Here is a 19,081-nt window from a genome sequence, read left to right as displayed (position 1 = left end):
CAACTGTGTTTATTCTTTTTAAATCATAATCACAACAGAAACTACCCAAATGATTGTGGTCTAAAGTTTACATATCCTGGTGATTTTGGTCTGATAACATGCACATAAGTTGACACAAAGGGGTTTGAATGGCTATTAGAGGTAACCATCCTCACCTGTGATCTGTTTGCTTGTAATTAGTGTGTGTATATAAAAGGTCTATGAGTTTCTGGACTCCTGACAGGCCCTTGCATCTTTCATCCAGTGCTGCACTGATGTTTCTGGCTTCTGAGTCATGGGGAAAGCAAAAGAATTGTCGAAGGATCTGCGGGAAAAGGTAGTTGAACTATATAAAACAGGAAAGGGATATAAAAAGTTATCCAAGGAATTGAGAATGTCAATTAGTAGTGTTCAAACTCTAATCAAGAAGTGGAAAATTAGGGGTTCTGTTGAAACCAAAAGGTAGACCAACTAAAATTTCAGCCACAACTGCAAGGAAAATTGTTTGGGATGCAAAGAAAAACCCACAAATAACTTCAGGTGGAATACAGGACTCTCTGAAAACGTGGTGTGGCTGTTTCAAGATGCACAGTAAGGAGACACTTGAAGAAAGATGGGTTGCATGGTCGAGTCGCCAGAAGAAAGCCATTACTACGCAAATGTCACAAAGTCATTTGGAGTGATGAAATCAAAATTAAGCTTTTCAGCCACAACATAAACGTTCATTTGGAGAGGAGTCAACAAGGCCTATGATGGAAGGTACACCATTCTTACTGTGAAACACGGAGGTGGATCGCTGATGTTTTGGGGATGTGTGAGCTACAAAAGGCACAGGAAATTTGGTCAAAATTGATGGCAAGGTAAATGCAGTATGTCATCAAAAAATACTAGAGGAACATTTGCATTTATCAGCCAGAAAGCTGTGTATGGGACATACCTGGACATTCCAACATGTCAATGATCCAAAACACAAGGCCAAGTCAACCTGTCATTGGCTACAGCAGAATAAAGTGAAGGTTCTGGAGTGGCCATCTCAGTCTCCTGACCTCAATATCATTGAGCCACTCTGGGGAGAGCTCAAATGTGCAATTCATGCAAGACAGCCCAAGAATTTACAGGAACTGGAGGCTTTTTGCCAAGAGGAATGGGCAACTTTACCATCTCAGAAGATAAAGAGCCTCATCCACAAATACTACAAAAGACTTCAAGCTGTCATTGATGTCAAGGGGGCAATACACGGTATTAAGAACTGCGGTATGTAAACTTTTGATCAGGATTCCTTCGTGTAGTTTATGTTGTGATTATGATTTAAAGAGAGTAAAAGACATTTGATTGATAATAAATGGCTTCAGCCAAACATTAACCAGGAGTGAAAGAAAAGTAAAAAAAAAAAAAATAGTCAAGAAATCAAATTCTGTCAGGGTATGTAAACGTATGAGCACAGCTGTATATAGATATATATACAGTTAGGTCCATATATATTTTGACACAGGCACAGTTTTCATGCTTTTGGCTCTGTATGTCACCAGAATAAAATTTAAATTGAACAATCCAAATTGATTTGAAGTGCAGACTTTCAGCTTTAGTTCAAGGCGTTGAACATAAGACCCCTTTCACACTGGGGTGCTTTTCAGGTGTTTTAGTGCTAAAACTAGCGCCTTTCATGCCACCCCAGTACGAAAGTCAGAATGCTTTCACCCTGGGGTGGTGCACTTGCAGGATGAGAAAAAAAAAAAAGTCCTGCAAGCAGCATCTTTGGGGCGGTGCGGAAGCGGTGTGTACACAGCTCCCAAAATACCCTGCCCATTGAGATTAAATAGACAGCGCTGCCAAAGCCCCTGCAAAGCGATTCTGCAGCGATGCAACACAGACACTATTAACCCTTTCTTCAGCCGCTAGCAGGGGTTATAAGCATCCTGTTAGCAGCAGAAAAGTGCCACTGAAACTAGCGGCGCTCTACCATTAATGCCCGTACTGCCCTAGTGTGAAAGGGGTCCAAGTATCAAGTACAAATTTTAGGAACTGCAACCATTTTGATACACATTTTCAGGGGATCAAATGTAATTGGACAATTTAATATAATCTTAAATAAAATGTTTCCTCCTCTCTCACGCTTTGCCAGGCTACAACGGCAGCTGTCTTCAGTTATTCTTTGTTTGTGGGTCTTTCTGCCTTTAGTTTTGCCATCAGAAAATGGATACCACATTCTCAATTGGGTTGAGATGAGTCTTGACTCAGCAATTGCACAATATTCCACTTTGTTTCCTTCAAAAGCTCCTGGGTTGCTTTTGCAGTGTGTTTTGGGTCACTGTCCATCTGTACTGTCCAATCAGCTTTGCTGCATTTGGCTGAATCTGAACTGACAGTATATCTCTAAACACTGCAGAATTCATCCAGCTGCTTCTGTCACATCATCGATTAACACAAATGACCCAGTGCCACTGGAAGCCATGTATGCCCATGCCATTATACTGCCTCCACCATGTTTTACAGATGTCGTTGTGTGCTTTGGATCAAGAGCTGTTCCAAGCCTTCTCCACACTTTTTCTTCCTGTCATTCTGGAACAGATTAATCTTACTTTCATCTGTCCAAAGAATGCTTTTCCAGAACTGGTCTTGTTTTTTTAGATGTTTTTTTGGAAAAGTCTAATCTGGCTTTTCTATTCTTCAGGTTTATGAATGGTTTTCACCTAGTAGTAAACTCTCTGTAATTGCTCTCGGGAAGTCTTCTCTTGATTCTAGACTTTGACAATGATACACCCACCTCCTGGGGAGTGTCTTTCACTTGTCTGGATGTTGTGAATGGCTCTTTAGCATACAGAGGATTTTGCCATCATCCATCAATGCTGTCTTCTGTGGATGTCTAGGCCTTTTTATGTTGCGGAGCTCATCAGTGCGCTCTTCTTTCCTCAGAATGTACCAAAATGTTGATTTGGGTGCTACTAATGTTGCTGCTATCTCTCTGGTGGATTTGTTCAGTTTTTGAAGCCTTACAATGGCCAGTTTCACTTGCACGGACAACTCCTTTAAACGCATGATGTAGGTTCACAGCAATAGATTCCAAATGCAAATACCACACTTACAATCAACTCCAGACATTTTACCTGCTTAATTAACCACTTAATAACCGGCCTATAGCCGAATGACGGCTACAGGGCGGTTTCTTAACTCTGGGAGGCCGTCATATGACGTCCTCCCAGAATTCCGCTCTCGCGCGCCCCCTGGGGCGCGCACTCGAGAGCATCCGTGACCGCCGGGTCCACAGGACCCGGCGCATCACGGATCACGGTAAACGGCCGCTCATATCGGCCGTTTACCACGTGATCGCTCCGTCAAATGACGGAGTGATCACTTGTAAACAAATACTTGTGTACCGATCGGAACAGCGGAGGGGGAAGAGATCGGTGTCAGCAGCGATGTGGGCTGCATCTGCTGTGCCCACATCGCTGCTCACCGAAAATTAACCCAATTCCCTGCAAATACTCTGCAATACCCTGCCATTACCCTGCAATACCCTGCAATACCAAGCAATACTCCGCAATACCCTGCAACACCCGCCAATACCCTGCAACACTCTGCAATGCTCTGCAACACTCTTCAATGCTCTGCAACACCCACCAATACCCTGCAACACTCTGCAATGCTCTGCAACACCCGCCAATACCGTGCAACACTCTGCAATGCTCTGCAACACCCTCCAATATCCTGCAATGCTCTGCAACGCAATACTCTGCAACACCATACTCTGAGATACCCAGCCATAGTCGGTGATACCCTGCAATACCCAGCCATAGACACGGCCCCCCCCCCCCTCCCGCCGCCCTCCGGTGCTTCTACCGACTCGCCAATACGATCAAATCCAGAATCTTTTTTTTTTTTTTCAGGCTTCCCAGCTTATAGGTGAGATGCGGGGTCTTATTGACCCCATATCTCACTGTAAAGAGGACCTGTCATGCCATATTCCTATTACAAGGGATGTTTACATTCCTTGTAATAGGAATAAAAGTTATCAAAAAATTTATTTTTGGGGAAAAAAATGTCAAACTAAAATAAATAAAGTAAAATATATATTTTTTTTTTAAAGCACCCCTGTCCCCATGTGCTCGCATGCAGAAGCGAAGGCATACGTAAGTCCCGCCCACATATGAAAACGGTGTTCAAACCACACATGTGAGGTATCGATGCGAACGTTGGAGCGAGAGCAATAATTCTAGCCCTAGAACTCCTCTGTAACTCAAAACATATAACCAGTAAAAAAAAAATTTAATCGTCGCCTATGGGGATTTTTAAGTAGCGACGTTTGGCGTCATTCCACGAGCCTGTGTAATTTTGAAGAGTGACATGTTGGGTATCGATTTACTCGGTGTAACTTCATCTTTCACATTATGCAAAAATTGGGCTAACTTTACTGTGTTTTTTTTTTTTTAAGCACAAAACTGTTTTTTTTCCAAAAAAAAGCATTCGAAAAATTGCTGCGCAAATACCGTGCGAGATAAAAAGTTGCAACGACCACCATTGTATTCTCCAGGGTGTTTGCTAAAAAAACATATATAATGTTTTGGGATTCTATGTAATTTTATAGCAAATAAATGATGATTTTTACATGTAGGAGAGAAATGTCAGAATTGTCCTGGGTGCTCCAGAACGCCTGATGGCGCTCCATGCATGTTGGGCCTCTGTATGTGGCCACGCTGTGTAAAAGTCTCACACATGTGGTATCACCGTACTCGGGAGTAATAGCAGAATGTGTTTTGGGGTGTAATTTGTGGTATGCATATGCTGTGTGAGAAATAAACTGATAATATGACAATTTTGTGAAAAAAATAAAAAAAAAGGAAAAACAATCTTGATTTTGCAAAGAATTGTGGGAAAAAATGACAACTTCAAAAAACTCATCATGCCTCTTACTAAATGCCTTGGTATGTCTTCTTTCCAAAAAGGGGTCATTTGGGGGGTATTTGTACTTTTTTGGCATGTTAGGGTCTCAAGAATTGAAATAGGCCGTCAGTACTTCAGGTGTGATCAATTTTCAGATATTGGCACCATAGCTTGTGGACTCTATAACTTTCACAAAGACCAAATAATATCCACCAATTTGTACTTATTTTTACCAAAGATATGTAGTGGTATAAATTTTGGCCAAAATTTATGAAGAAAAAATTACTAATCTGCTAAATTTTATAACAGAAACAAAGAAAAATTTGTTTTTTTACAGAATTTTCTGTATTTTTTCTTTTATAGCACAAAAAATAAAAAAACCCAGCGGTGATTAAATACCACCAAAAGAAAGCTCTATTTGTGTGAAAAAAAGGACAAACATTTCATATAGGTCCAGTGTTGCATGACTGAGTAATTGTCATTCAAAATGTGAGAGCACCGAAAGCTGAAAATTGGTCTGGTTATTAAGGGTGTTTAACCACTTCAATACAGGGCACTTTCACCCCCTTCCTTCCCAGCCCAATTTTCAGCTTTCAGCGCTCTAGCGCTTTCAGTGACAATTGCGCGGTCATGCTACACTGTACCCAAATGAAATTGTTATCATTTTGTTCGCACAAATAGAGCTTTATTTTGGTGGTATTTATTCACGACTCCGTTTTTTTTTTTTTGCGATATAAGCGCAAAAAAAGTGGAAATTTGGGAAAAAAACAATATTTTCTTTTTTCTATTTGAAAAGAAATCCAATAAAATCAAATTTTGTCATAAATTTAAGCTAAAATGTATTCTGCTACATGTTTTTGGTAAAAAAAATTCCGTTAAGTGAATAATAATTGGTTTGTGTGATCACGGACATATGTACGCAAATGATCATGTACATATGTGTGCAGGTGATCACGTACATATGTGTGCAGATAATCATTGGGACATGTGATTTTAGTGGGACATATGTGGGGGACATGTTTTTATTATTAGGGACATGTGTTTTTATTATTTGGGGACATGTATGTTTTGGGACATGTGTGTTTTGGGGACATATGTGGGGACTGTGTTTGTACTGTGTGGTGTGTTGTGTGTTGACACTACACTGATGATCAGTGAGTAAAAAGCTGTGAAAAGCAGCCCATACTCACTGATCATCAGCCGGCTGCAGCGATCCGCTCTCCTCTCCTCTGCGATGACTTCCGTGTGAGGAGAGGAGAGCCGATTGCCTAGCAACCGGCTGTTTGTTTACATCACATGACGGCCGTGATTGGACACGGGCGTCATGTGATCAGGAGGGCCAATCACAGAGCCCTCCTGCCGATCTGAGATGTGCCGTGTCCGGGTGACACGAGCACATCGGGATCGCGCCGCTGCGCGGGCGCGCGCGATCCCGCTACTCCTGAAGGACGTTCCTGAACGTCCTATCAGGAGCAGGCGGCTCCCACCCGGCCGTATATATACATTGGCCGGGTGGGAAGTGGTTAAGTGCCCAGTGGTCAAGTGGTTAACAAAGGTGTAGCCCACACCTGGCCATGAAACAATTCAATTGTCTAATTACTTTTGGGCCCTTGAAAAGGGGGGGGGGGGGGGGGGTGGCTATTCTTAAAAGCTGTAATTCTAAACCCTTCCTCTGATTTGGATGTACATACCCTCAAATTAAACCTGAGAGTGTGCACTTTCATTCCAATAATTCCAATATTATCATTATATAACGATAGCTTAACCACTTGAGGACCGCCGTATTGCCATTGTACGTCAGCACAATGGCACAGGCAGGCATAATCACGTACATCCACGTGATTGCCTTCCAGCGGGTGGGGGGTCCGATCGGACCCCCTCCCGCTGGTTACGGCGGTCCGATTCGGTCCAGGAGCGCTCCGTGATGAGGGGATGGCCGTTGGTTTTCGGCCACCCCCTCTGGATCGCTCCTGGCCAATGAGAAGCTTCCTCCCCTGTGTATTGTTTACACAGGAAGGAGGAAGTGATGTCATTCTCCTCGGGGCGGTCTTTTTGACCGGACTACGAGGAGAACAGTAAAAGTAAGTGTGCACCAACACTACACTGACATGTAGGTACACACAGGCACACAAACCCCCCCCGATCCCCCCCCGATCGCCCCCCCCGCCCCCCCTCCCCCCCCCAGTCACAGTGTCACTGATTGCATTGATCATTTCTTTACTGATCAATGCATTCAGTGTCAGTTGTGACAGTAAAAACTGTCAGGACAGTTAGTGTTAGGTCCAGGGTAGCCCCCTATCACCCCCCAATAAAGATTTAACCCCCTGATTGCCCCTAGAGTTAACCCTTTCACCCCCTTTTGCCAGTGTCACTAAGCGATCATTTTTCTGATCGCTGCATGTGTCGCTAGTGTCGCTAGGTAGCTAGTTATTTTTTTAGGTTCACCGCCAGGTTTTTATAGCGCTAGGTACCCCGATATACTACCCAATAATGTTTTTAACCCCCTGATTGCCGCTAGTTAACCCTTTCACCCCCTTTTGCCAGTGTCACTAAGCGATCGTTTTTCTGATCGCTGCATTAGTGTCGCTACAGTCGCTAGGTAGCTAGTTATTTTTTTAGGTTCACCGCCAGGTTTTTATAGCGCTAGGTACCCCGATATACTACCCAATAATGTTTTTAACCCCCTGATTGCCGCTAGTTAACCCTTTCACCCCCTTTTGCCAGTGTCACTAAGCGATCATTTTTCTGATCGCTGCATGTGTCGCTAGGTAGCTAGTTATTTTTTTAGGTTCACCGCCAGGTTTTTATAGCGCTAGGTACCCCGATATACTACCCAATAATGGTTTTAACCCCCTGATTGCTGCTAGTTAACCCTTTCACCCCCTTTCACCAGCGATCACAGTATAAGTGTCACTGGTGACGCTGGTTAGCCAGTTAGTTATTTAGGTTCCCCGTCAGGTTTTTATATAGCGCCAGGGACCCCCATATACTACCTAATAAAAATTTGAACCCCCTGATTGCCCCTAGTTAACCCTTTCACCACTGATCACCGTATAAGTGTTACGGGTGACTCTGGTTAGTTTGTTTTTTATAGCATTTTATATTCAAATCCGGAAGGCAGTGCTTGGTTTTCGGGGTCCCGTATGTGGCTAGGCTCCCAAAAAGTCCCCCACATGTGGTATCCCCGTACTCGGGAGAAGCAGCAGAATTTATTTTGGGGTGTAATTTGACTTCTGCACATAGCATGTGTGAGCAATATATCATTTAGTGACAACTTTGTGCAAAAAAAAAAAAAAGTTTGTAATATTCCCGCAACTTTTGGCAAAATATAAAATATTCCATGGACTCAACATGCCTCTCAGTAAATAGCTTGGGGTGTCTACTTTCCAAAATGGGGTCATTTGGGGGGGGTTTTGTGCTATTTTGGCATTTTATGGCCTTCGAAACTGTGATAGGTAGTGAGGGGTGAAATCAAAAATTTGCACCCTTAGAAATCCTGAAGGTGGTGATTGGTTTTCGGGGTGCCGTGCGCGACTAGACTCCCAAAAAGTCCCACACATGTGGTATCCCCGTACTCGGGAGAAGCAGCAGAATGTATTTTGGGGTGTCATTTCACATATGCCCATAGCATGTGTGAGCAATATATCATTTAGTGACAACTTTTTGTAAAAAAAATTTTTTTTTTTTTTTTTTGTCATTATTCAATCCCTTAGGACAAAAAAAATAAATATTCAATGGGCTCAACATACCCATCAGCAATTTCCTTGGGGTGTCTACTTTCCAAAATGGGGTCATTTGGGGGGGATTTGTACTGCCCTGCCATTTTAGCACCTCAAGAAATGAGATCGGCAGTCATAAATTAAAAGCTGTGTAAATTCCAGAAAATGTACTCTAGTTTGTAGACGCTATAACTTTTGCGCAAACCAAAAAATATACGCTTATTGACATTTTTTTTACTAAAGACATGTGGCTAAATAAATTTTGCCCTCAATGTATGACTAAAATTTAGTTTATTCGATTTTTCTTATAACAAAAAGAAGAAAATATCTTTTTTTTTTCAAAATTTTCGCTCTTTTTCCATTTATATCGCAAAAAAAAAAAATCGCAGAGGCAATCAAATACCATCAAAAGAAAGCTCTATTTGTGGGAAGAAAAGGACGCAAATTTCGTTTGGGTGCAATATTGCATGACCGCGCAATTACCAGTTAAAGCAGCGCAGTGCGAAATTGCAAAAAGACCTCTGGTCCTTAAGGTGTTTATTGGTCCGGAGCTGAAGTGGTTAAATATGTTTTGGTAAATACCTGAAAAAATCAAAAATTGTGCCTGTGTCCAAATACACTGTATATGGACCTAACTGTATACATATGATATCATTTATATATTATTACTGTTTCACAGTGTAAATTGGCCCCTTATAGTAGTGATTATCTGCCGTTTTGGTACTATAAAGGGCTCATTTTTGTTTTTTAACCCCATCATGATAGGTAAAAAAAAATAAAAAAATAAAAAAGCATGCTAATGCTATTAAGCGTCTTTTGCTGCCCAAACACATCGATTTTCAAACACGAATATTCATACATTTGAAATTTTTGCTTTTAAACATTCAATTTTAAAATGAATGTACTGTAATTTCTAATCCAAGATCACATACACTGTCTGAAAATTCCTTCGACCAAGAAGTTTTCTTTTCTGCTCCTTCTAATTTTCCCATCATTGTGGTCAAACGAATGTCAATTTGATCCCATTAATGACTAGAAAATCAAACCAACGTTCTTAAAATTAAGATTTTGTAAGGAAAAAAATGTTTGTTTATGGCCAGCATAAGTGTCAGCAGGCTAACTGCCTATGACAAGGAAATCTGTCTGCATAATATTATTACAATCCTGTCTGATAATCTGCAAATTATATACATATATATGTATATATCTTCTGTCTGTTATTCTCAGGGTGGATCAGATATTTTGTTCCCCATCCATATAGTTGGTTATTTATATTTAGCACTGCATAGAGATATTTAAAGTGCAAGTCCATGTAAAAACTAAAATCCCTGCATCTATAGCCATCAACGTTCTAACATTAACCTATCTAGCCTTGAAAAGAAAAAAAATCAGTATACATACTTTTTCTGCAGGCGATCCGACCCGATCTCCAGAAGCTCTGCTAAGTATAAGGCCTGCACTGACTTTTCTTTCAGGAGGAGGTTGTCCAGGTATCCCATGTTGGGGACACCCTGAGAGTGAATCAGAGATAGGATAGGAGCCAACACCTTAGTGAAGGTGCTGCGCACAAGCCAAGAGGAGGAGCAAAAAATGTCAATGCTGTGTGCCACAGTAAAACCTGTCAGATTCCATACCGAATATTTAATTCTGAAGGAACCTGTAGAGAATTTTCAGATCTAGAATGGGGTGAATGCTTTTCTTTGTCTTATTAAAAATGAGCAGGTTGGAGTAAAACCCCTGAAACCGCTCCTTTTCTGAAACCGGGGGGAATGACTCCCTTCTACAACTTAGAGGCAAAGGTTTGCTTGAAGACGCTTTTGCATTTTTCTGAGATAAGAGTGGTTCTAAAGGCAGAAGGTTTTTATCTTCATGCATTCTATGCATGGAGATAAAAAAACCTTCTGTGTGCAGCAGCCTCCTCATACTTACCTGAGCCCCATCCTGATCCAGCGATGTTGCACAAGAACATTGGCTGCCCAGGACTCGCCCTCCTGATTGGCTGAGACACTGCAGCGGATGCCATTGGCTCCCGCTGCTGTCTAAGTTTGTGAGCCAATGAGCAGAAAGAGGGGATGGGGCCAAGCCGCAGCTTCGTGGACACACAGAGCAGCGGCTTGGGTGCCCCCATAAAAAGCTGCTTGCTGAGGGGGCACTTAGCAGGAGGTAGGGGCAAGCAGCACCAGTGAGGAACCTGAGAAGAGGAGGATCTGGACTGCTCTGTGCAAAACCAGTGTTTGTTATTTTAAAACAAACAAAAAAAAAACAATATTTTAGTATCACTTTAATGCATAGCATGCATTAAGGTAAAGATCCTTGTGCTTTAGAACCACTTTAAATCTGATTTGCCTTTTGACTTACTAAACTTTGCAACACTTTATCAGCTGCTCAAGGTCTTTAGGTAACACAACATGCAGCAATAAAATATACACATATAAATAAATGAAATAACCCAATATTTACTGTCTGTCTCTTTCTCCTTCCTCCCTTTGGTTCTGCTGGTTCCCCAGAAGAGTTCACAGGCCAGGCTCTTCCTGACTGATCCGTTCTGACAAGGAGAACCTCTTGATCTTCTCTTGAGCTCGAGTCCTACAAAATAAAATCAAAGTGAAAACTAAAAAAAAAAAACACAAAAACAAAAAGTTTATTGCAGTCATAATATATTCCAATTCCACAGCATACTCTGGCATCAGAGGCTGAACTTCTCTTCTTGAAGGAAACCTATAGAGACAAATTTAGGGGGGTTCTAACATATCAATTGCTGACCTGTAACAAGCATCCACCCAGAGAATTCCCAATCTGCATACTGGTTTCAGGTCAATGACTGAGAAATAACTGAATCTATTGAACAGGCAGGCAACAGAATATTTTCAGAAGCATGTGTCAGTAATGGCAACCCCTATATTGAGAGCAGGCTTTCTTTAGAGTAAGCAAATAATCCAAGCTTGTCTCTGCCCCTTGTTGCTTCCAAGCCTCCCTGTAGGCCAGTGAGGTCATCTAACACAGAATCTAGCTGCAGACTTTAGGCATTCGGTGTACATCCAAACAACTCTCAAAATACACAGGGCACAAAACATATACTATGTTCCTCTTACATTCCCCTCGCTGCTTTCACAAGCAAGTATGTCAAGCTTATTCTCTATTACAGCAACAGCCACTGCTGTGTAACTGGGAGCTTATGGACAGTGTCTGAACACTACTCAGAATATTACATGAGGAATACATTATAGTGCTTTGGGAATCCTTTTTCATCTAATAAAATTAATTTGTAACCAAATCATCAAATGCACATTACCATAAACAGCTACATACAACCTTTTTCCAGTTTGTTTCTGATTTATATTTAAAGTGGAGGTCTCCCCCCACCAAAAAAAAATAATAATAAAAGTCAGCAGCTACAAACACTGTAGCTGCTGACTTTAAATATTAGGAGAATTAGCTGTCCAAGGATCCCACAATATCAGCACCCCAGACAATTTTCGGATAGTTTCTCAGGTGCTGCCGCCACCATTCGTGGTAAGGGAAATGGGCCTCGAAGCCTTTTGGCTTCACAGCTAGTTCCCTACTGCGGATGCGCGTAGCTCGCTGCGCTCTCTAACTGGATTAAGGAGGAGTGGGGCCGAACTTCCTGATCAACTATCACTGGACACAGCTGATCTTGTGGTAAAGGGCCGCTGTCATTGGAAGGAATTGGCGATCACAGGTGCCTTTGGATGCCCTAACCTGCAAACTAAGCCCACGCTATAGCACAGGCAGGAAGTGGTTAAATATGGACTATGAAAAAACTCTCATTACTTGCTATATAACAGAGTGTTCATACTCATACTCAAGCACTAAAGCATTCATTTTATGTAGAGTGAAATATACCTGGTTGATCCTGCCTTCAGATGTCCCTACCATGTTCTCTGTGCCCCCCCCCCCCCCCACTGCAGGCTGAGATTGTGTAGACCAGCTAGTATGGGGCATGCTCAATTTCAATTCCCTTCTAAGCTCTTAATTTCCTTCTCTTTCTTATCCGTACAGCTCTTATAACTATAGAGTCACACAGATGTACACAAAGTGGCAAATTACATTACACCCCCCCCCCTCCATGTCTTCTAAACACTATGGGGGTGGGATATAGTATGCTGATTTATTTAATTCACTAAGAAACACACAAAAAAGCTTCAAGTATTAAATATACCAAATAATGTTGCGAATACCTGCAAAGTAAAAAAAAGAGCCTTGGATGCAAATGCTGCCTGAACAAAATCAAAGCTAGTGTCAATTATCTCTGCCCCCACCTACACCATAATAATGCATTAAAAATACACATTTGATTTTCAAAAAAGGTTTATTGGTAACTGCAAACCAGTTTATTGATAATTCATTTAAATTGCTCTTCTGTTTGGATCATGTGACTGGTACAGAACCAATCAAGGCTACACTGTAGCGAGCCTACATCAGCAGAGTAACAGAAGCCCCTCCCAAGGATCTTTCCCTGTAGATGCCAAAAAACAGAGAAAGATCATGTGACCACACTACAGCACTGCGGGGAATAAGGTACTTAGAGGATTAAAAAAAAAAAAATACAGTGGTACGATATACCGTATATGATTTATGTTAATTATGGCAATTAACACTGCTCTGTTTAGTATCACTTTAACAGCTCATTTTTCTGCAATGTTTTCAGCCCAGCGCAGAATACTCCACATTTGTTATGAAGTATTTAAGGTAAAAGAACAGTGTGAACCAAACATTTGCATAAAGTATTTAAGCCACAAAGCTGGACTTTTTCTTTCTGAAGTGCTTATTAAATTATTCAGTGTAGAAAGTGTTTAACATTTATAACTAATGAATCTCACTCTGTTTTTGCCCTTTAAACAAAATGATTGGGTCTCTACGCTTTGGCGGTTATATTTTTATCTTTCCTGAAAAAGCAGCAGAGCTAAGAAATTAAAGTCCACTTTTGTTGAGAAAAACAAATATTCCCCCTCTGGGTAATCAATGGACATTGCACGGATTTTAACAAACTTTGTTGTGGATTCCTACCTTTTTTTTATCCTGGAGAAATAGTTGTTTGTCTCTCAGTGTCCATGTGCTAAGTGAATTTGTATGGGAGCAGTTTTATAATTATTAATCAGCTGCTGCACCTGCAGGGTTCTAAAGAGGATAATTGCAGGGTCTGCATCCCTTTAGACGTGGTTTACCTTATGGGGTATTTCACCAAAAAATGCAATTTTTGTTGCAGGCAATGCTTAAAATCAAATTCGTATCTGGTGCAGACTTCTAAGAAAATCAATAAGCCAATCACACAAGCAAGAAATTACCTATCTGGAGTGCGTTCTGTACACCATTTGTGTATAGAACACCTCCAAGTAGCCATATTGCATTTTACAGAAAGCTATACAGAGCTGCAGATTTAAAAGGAAAGGTCATTTTTTAATAACATTCAATTACAATATGACTTGTGTTGATATATATATATATATATATATATATATATATATATATATATATATATATTTTTTTATCTGCTAATTTTTTAGCATTTAGCATTTACCATTAAAGCTGAACTCTAGGCCCAATATGATTCTAGTTATTTATTTAGATTCATCCGATGACAAATAATCCATGTGTCGCTACAAGCGACTCCACAATCACATCTGAGTTGCTGGCTCAGCTCTGCTACACCAAAGTTACCAATTGTGTCAGCATCAGGAAAGGCGGCTCTCCTGCACCAGATAACGTACCTAGTAGGTGGCCTGGCACTTCCGGGTAGAGGGCGCATGTGACCCGGCTTTGCTGTGATTCTACACAGCAGATGTCATTCAGCGGGTGCTGGCCAATAGATTACCTCTGGTACTGCTGATTGTCTGAAACACACACACAAGACAGAGCTCTGCCAATGTAAACAAGGCAGAACCCTGTCCTGTCAGCGGAGAAGTAATAGATTTTCTTTCCCTGCAAAGCAGGGAAGTAAATAAATCACTTCCCCTAGTAAAAGCACAACATACATTACACAAACACTGGCTAGGCACACATTTAACCCTTTGATCGCCCCAGGATGTTTAACCCCTTCCCATCCACTGTCATTAGTATAGTGACAGTGCATATTCTTTAGCACTAATCACTGTATTTGTGTCACTGGTTCCCAAAGTGTCAGTTAGTGTCTGGTTGTCCACCACAATATCGCAGTCCCGCTATAAAAGTCACTGATCACTAGGGATGAGCCAAACACCCCCCAGTTTGGTTCGAAGCAGAACATGAGAACAAGCAAAAAATTAATTTGAACATGCAAACACCATTAAAGTCTAGGACACGAACATGAGTAATCAAAAGTGCTCATTTTAAAAGCTTATATGCAAGCTATTGTCATAAAAAGTGTTTGGCGACCTGGGTCCTGCCCCAGGGGACATGTATCAATTCAAAAAACAGTTTTAAAAATGGCAGTTTTTTCGGGAGCAGTGATTTTAATAATGCTTAAAGTGAAACAATAAAAGTGAAATATTCCTTTAAATTTTGTACCTGGGGGTGTCTATAGTATGCCTGTAAAGTGGTGCATGTTTCCCGTGTTTACAACAGTCTGAGAGAAAAATGACATTTTTAAAGGAAAAAAAGTAATTTAAAAGTACTCGTGGCTATAATGCATTGTCGGTCCCAGCAATACACATAAAAGTCATTGAAAAAAAAAATGGCATGGGATTCCCCCACAGTCCATCACCAGGCCCTTCAGGTCTGGCATGGATATTAAGGTGAATTTTTTTTTTAAATGGGGTGGAGGCCCCCCTCAAAATCCATGGATTTTAAGGGGGAGCCCGCGCCAATTTTTTTTTTTTTTTTAAATGGTGTGGGGGGTCCCCCAAAAATCCATACCAGACCCTTATCCGAGCACACAACCTGGCAGTCCGCAGGAAAAGAGGAGGGGGGCGAGAGAGCGCCCCCCCTCCTGAACCATACCAGGCCACATGCCCTCAACATGGAGAGGCTGATTTTGGGAACAAGGACCTCATCCCCAAAACCCTTGTCCAGTGGTTGTGGTGGTCTGCAGGCAGATCTGTCAGAATCTGGAAGCCTCCTTTAACAAGGGGACCCCCAGATCCTGACCTCCCCCTACCATTTCACAAAAAAAGTGTCAGAAAGGTAAAAATGACACGGCTTGGGACAAGATCTTAATAAAAAAATAAAATAAAATAAAAATGTCCTACGAAGTCCATTCATCATCTTCTCTCTCTTCAGTCCGTCAGAGAGAGAAAAGAAGATGAATTGCCTTCGCGGGACATTTTTATTTTTGAATAAAGGACTTGTCCCAAGCCGTGTCTGGTCATTTTTTCCATTTTGACACTCTTTTGTGAAATGGTAGGGGTGCATTTGTACCCCGTTACCATTTCACACGGGGGGAGGCCGGGATCTGGGGGTGCTCTTGTTAAAGGGGGCTTCCAGATTCGGATAAGCCCCCCGCAGACCCCCACAACCACTGGGCAAGGGTTGTGGGGATGAGGCCCTTGTCCCCATCAACATGGGGACAAGGTGCTCTGGGGGGCTACCCCAAAGCACCCTCCCCATGTTGAGGGCATGTGGCCTGGTGTGGTTCAGGGGAGGGGGTGCTCTCTCATCCCCTCCTCTTTTCCTGCAGCCTGCCAGGTTGTGTGCTCAGATAAGGTTCTGGTATGGTATTTTTGGGGGACCCCACACCATTTTTTTTTATTTGGCGCGGGGTTCCCCTTTCGGGTCTGGTATGGAATTTGAGGGGACCCCCACACAATTTTTTTTTGGTTCGGGGTTCCCCTTAATATTCATACCAGACCCAAAGGGCCTGGTAATGGACTGGGGGAATCCCATGACATTTTTTCCAATGACTTATGTGCATTGCCAGGACCGACAATTCATTATAGCTGCGAGTACTTTTAAATGATTTTTTTCTTTTTTAGAAATGTCATTTTGTGCAGGGACTTTGGTAAACACGGGAAACATGCATCATTTTACATGCATACTATAGACACCCCCCAGGTACAAAATTTAAAGGAATATTTCCCTTGTTTTGTTTCACTTTAAGCATTATTAAAATCCCTGTTTCCGAAAAAACTGCAGTTTTTTTTTAACTTTTTTTTGCATTGATACATGTCCCCTGGGGCAGGACCCAGGTCCCCAAAACACTTTTTATGACAATACCATGCATATAAGCCTTTAAAATTAGCACTTTTGATTTCTTCTATAGACTTTTAAAGGGTGTTTCGCGGCTTTCGAATTTTCCGCGAACACCCCAAATTGTTCATTATTCAGCGAACACTCAATGTTCGAGTCGAACTTACGTTTGACGCAAACATCAGGCTCATCCCTACGGAGATGTTCGAGACTCAAACATCGGGCTCATCCCTACTGATCACCACTATTACTAGTAAAAAAAAAAAAATTACTCAGTTTGTAAACGTTATAACTTTTGAGCAAACCAATCAATATATGCTTACTGGTATTTTTTTTACCAAATAGATGTAGCAGAATACATAAATGACCTACATTTATGAAGAAAGAGTTTTATAGCAGAAAGTGAAAAATATTGGGTTTTGAGTTTCAAAATTGTCGGCCTTTTTTTTTGTTTATAGCATGAAAAATAAAAAAACGCAGCGATAATCAAATACTACCAAAAGAAAGCTCTATTTGTGAAGGACATAAATGCTATTTTGGTGCAGTGTTGCAAGACTGCGCAACTGTCAGTTAAAGTAACGCAGTGCCTTATTGCAAAAAATGGCCTGGTCATGAAGGGGGGGGGGGGGGTAAATCTTCCGGAAGTCAAGTGGTTAATCAAACAGCCAGCAGGTACAACTTCTATTTTGAATTTTTTCACACCAGGCGCAGCGCTATGCCTGCTTTAGGACAACGCTGCGCCTAGCACAAAACATGTCAGAACAGAACTTGTCCCGGCTGGTTGTTTTAATAAAATAAGATTACTTTGCATCCTGGAGTGCAGAAATCCTATTACTGATTCAACTGAATACCTATTTAGGTTGCCGTTTACCTGGCCCACACCAGTCTATTTCACCCTCTGGTGGTCCTGAGCTGCAAGTGTACTGTTCCTCATGCAAAATGTCTTTATGTTGATTGAAATGACAGCCTTTGAGGAATCCCATAACAGAAAAAAGTCACTAGATTACGAATATGTTAATTTGACATTTTTATTGTGTCAGAGCATACACACCAATATTTTGGGGCCCCTTTACATTATAGTGATCTACTATGTGCTGGTGATTTTTTGTCGCTTTCATGCTGGGTGTTTTCTGGTTGTAGAGATCAACCTCTGCTACCTGCTTAAATAAACAAATCTCATCACCCGCCCTTTTTTACTATGTACCCCTTCTTTTAGCACCTGCATATGAAGGGGGTAAGAAAACCAAAAACACAATGCTGGAAGAAGGCAAGTAAAATATAAACAAAAGGGATGTTCCACAGGGGAAAAGAGAGTTGTACTATTTATTTTAGCTGTTGCCCAGCTTTATGCTTTATGCAAAGGAAGGGGACATCTGGAAAAAAAAATACTATGCTACAATAGCCATTTAATGCTGAGCAGGCTGTGCCATAGGATTTTTACAAAGAAAATAGGAATTATTGTGCCTCAACTTCTTTCCTAAATGTAATTTCCTAAGGCCCCTTTCACATGGACGATCCATTCAGGTCCGCCTGTCAGTTTTTTAGGCGGACCTGAACGGACACTCTATAGAGGTCTATGGAGGGTTGGATGTCAACGGTGACATGTCCGCTGACATCCCACCCGCGTCAATCAGAAAAAGTGTGACGGAGGAAAAACCTATTTTTCCATCTGTCTACGGAACGGATGACGATGGACTCTACGGTCCGTGGTCATCCGATATCCCATAGGGGAGATCGGCGCTCTGACAGGTCCGTCCATGCACAGAGTGCAGAGACAACCCTGTCATCTGCCTGCTCAGCGGGGATCGACGGAGACGTCCATGTGAAGGAGCCCTAAATGCATTCAAGGGCTTTACTAAAAGCAGCCGGAGCCATTGGCTCCAGCTACTGTCAGTTCAATCCCATGAGGAGGGAGCGGGTGGGACCAAGCCGCACTGTGCGCATTTAAGGATGCACATAGCCCTGCTCTGGAGCACACATGCATGAATGTCCTCATAGTAAGCGGCTTTGCTATGAGGGAATTGGGGGGGGGGGGGAATGAAGATCAGGCAGTGCGAACTGGGGACCCCAAAAGAGGAGGTTTGAGACCTCTGTACAAAACCATTGCACAGAGCAAGTATAACATTACAGCTGCATGATTCTGGCCAAAATGAGAATAACAATTTCTTTGCTTAGAATAAAGATCACAATTCTTGCGGTGTAATATCTTTCACATTATACAAAAAAAAATTGGGCTAACTTTACTGATTAGGTTTCTTTAAATTAAAGTGCATTTTTTTCCAAAAAAAAGCCCATTTGAAAGACTGCTGCGCAAATGCAGTGTGACATAAAATATTGCAACAACCACCATTTTATTGCCTAGGGTCTGTGCTAAAAAAAATGAT

General features: G+C 41.7%; 1 protein-coding gene across 1 annotated transcript in view; it reads right to left on the bottom strand.

Moving 5' to 3' along the window:
• CWF19L2 (CWF19 like cell cycle control factor 2) overlaps positions 1–19,081 on the bottom strand; it is a 339,825-nt gene that overhangs the window by 163,503 nt on the left and 157,241 nt on the right. Inside the window, exon 11 of the mRNA XM_077484334.1 lies at positions 11,037–11,162. Within this exon, the coding sequence (XP_077340460.1) occupies positions 11,037–11,162 (126 nt within the window). The remainder of the gene's footprint in view (positions 1–11,036; positions 11,163–19,081) is intronic.

The sequence above is a fragment of the Lithobates pipiens genome, unplaced genomic scaffold, assembly GCF_037356315.1.
Source record: "Lithobates pipiens isolate NorthernLeopardFrog02 unplaced genomic scaffold, aLitPip1_a1.2 Scaffold_16, whole genome shotgun sequence".
Classification (NCBI taxonomy): Eukaryota; Metazoa; Chordata; class Amphibia; order Anura; family Ranidae; genus Lithobates; species Lithobates pipiens.
Note: the sequence above shows the minus strand (reverse complement) of the source record. Positions and strands in the feature narration are given on the sequence as shown.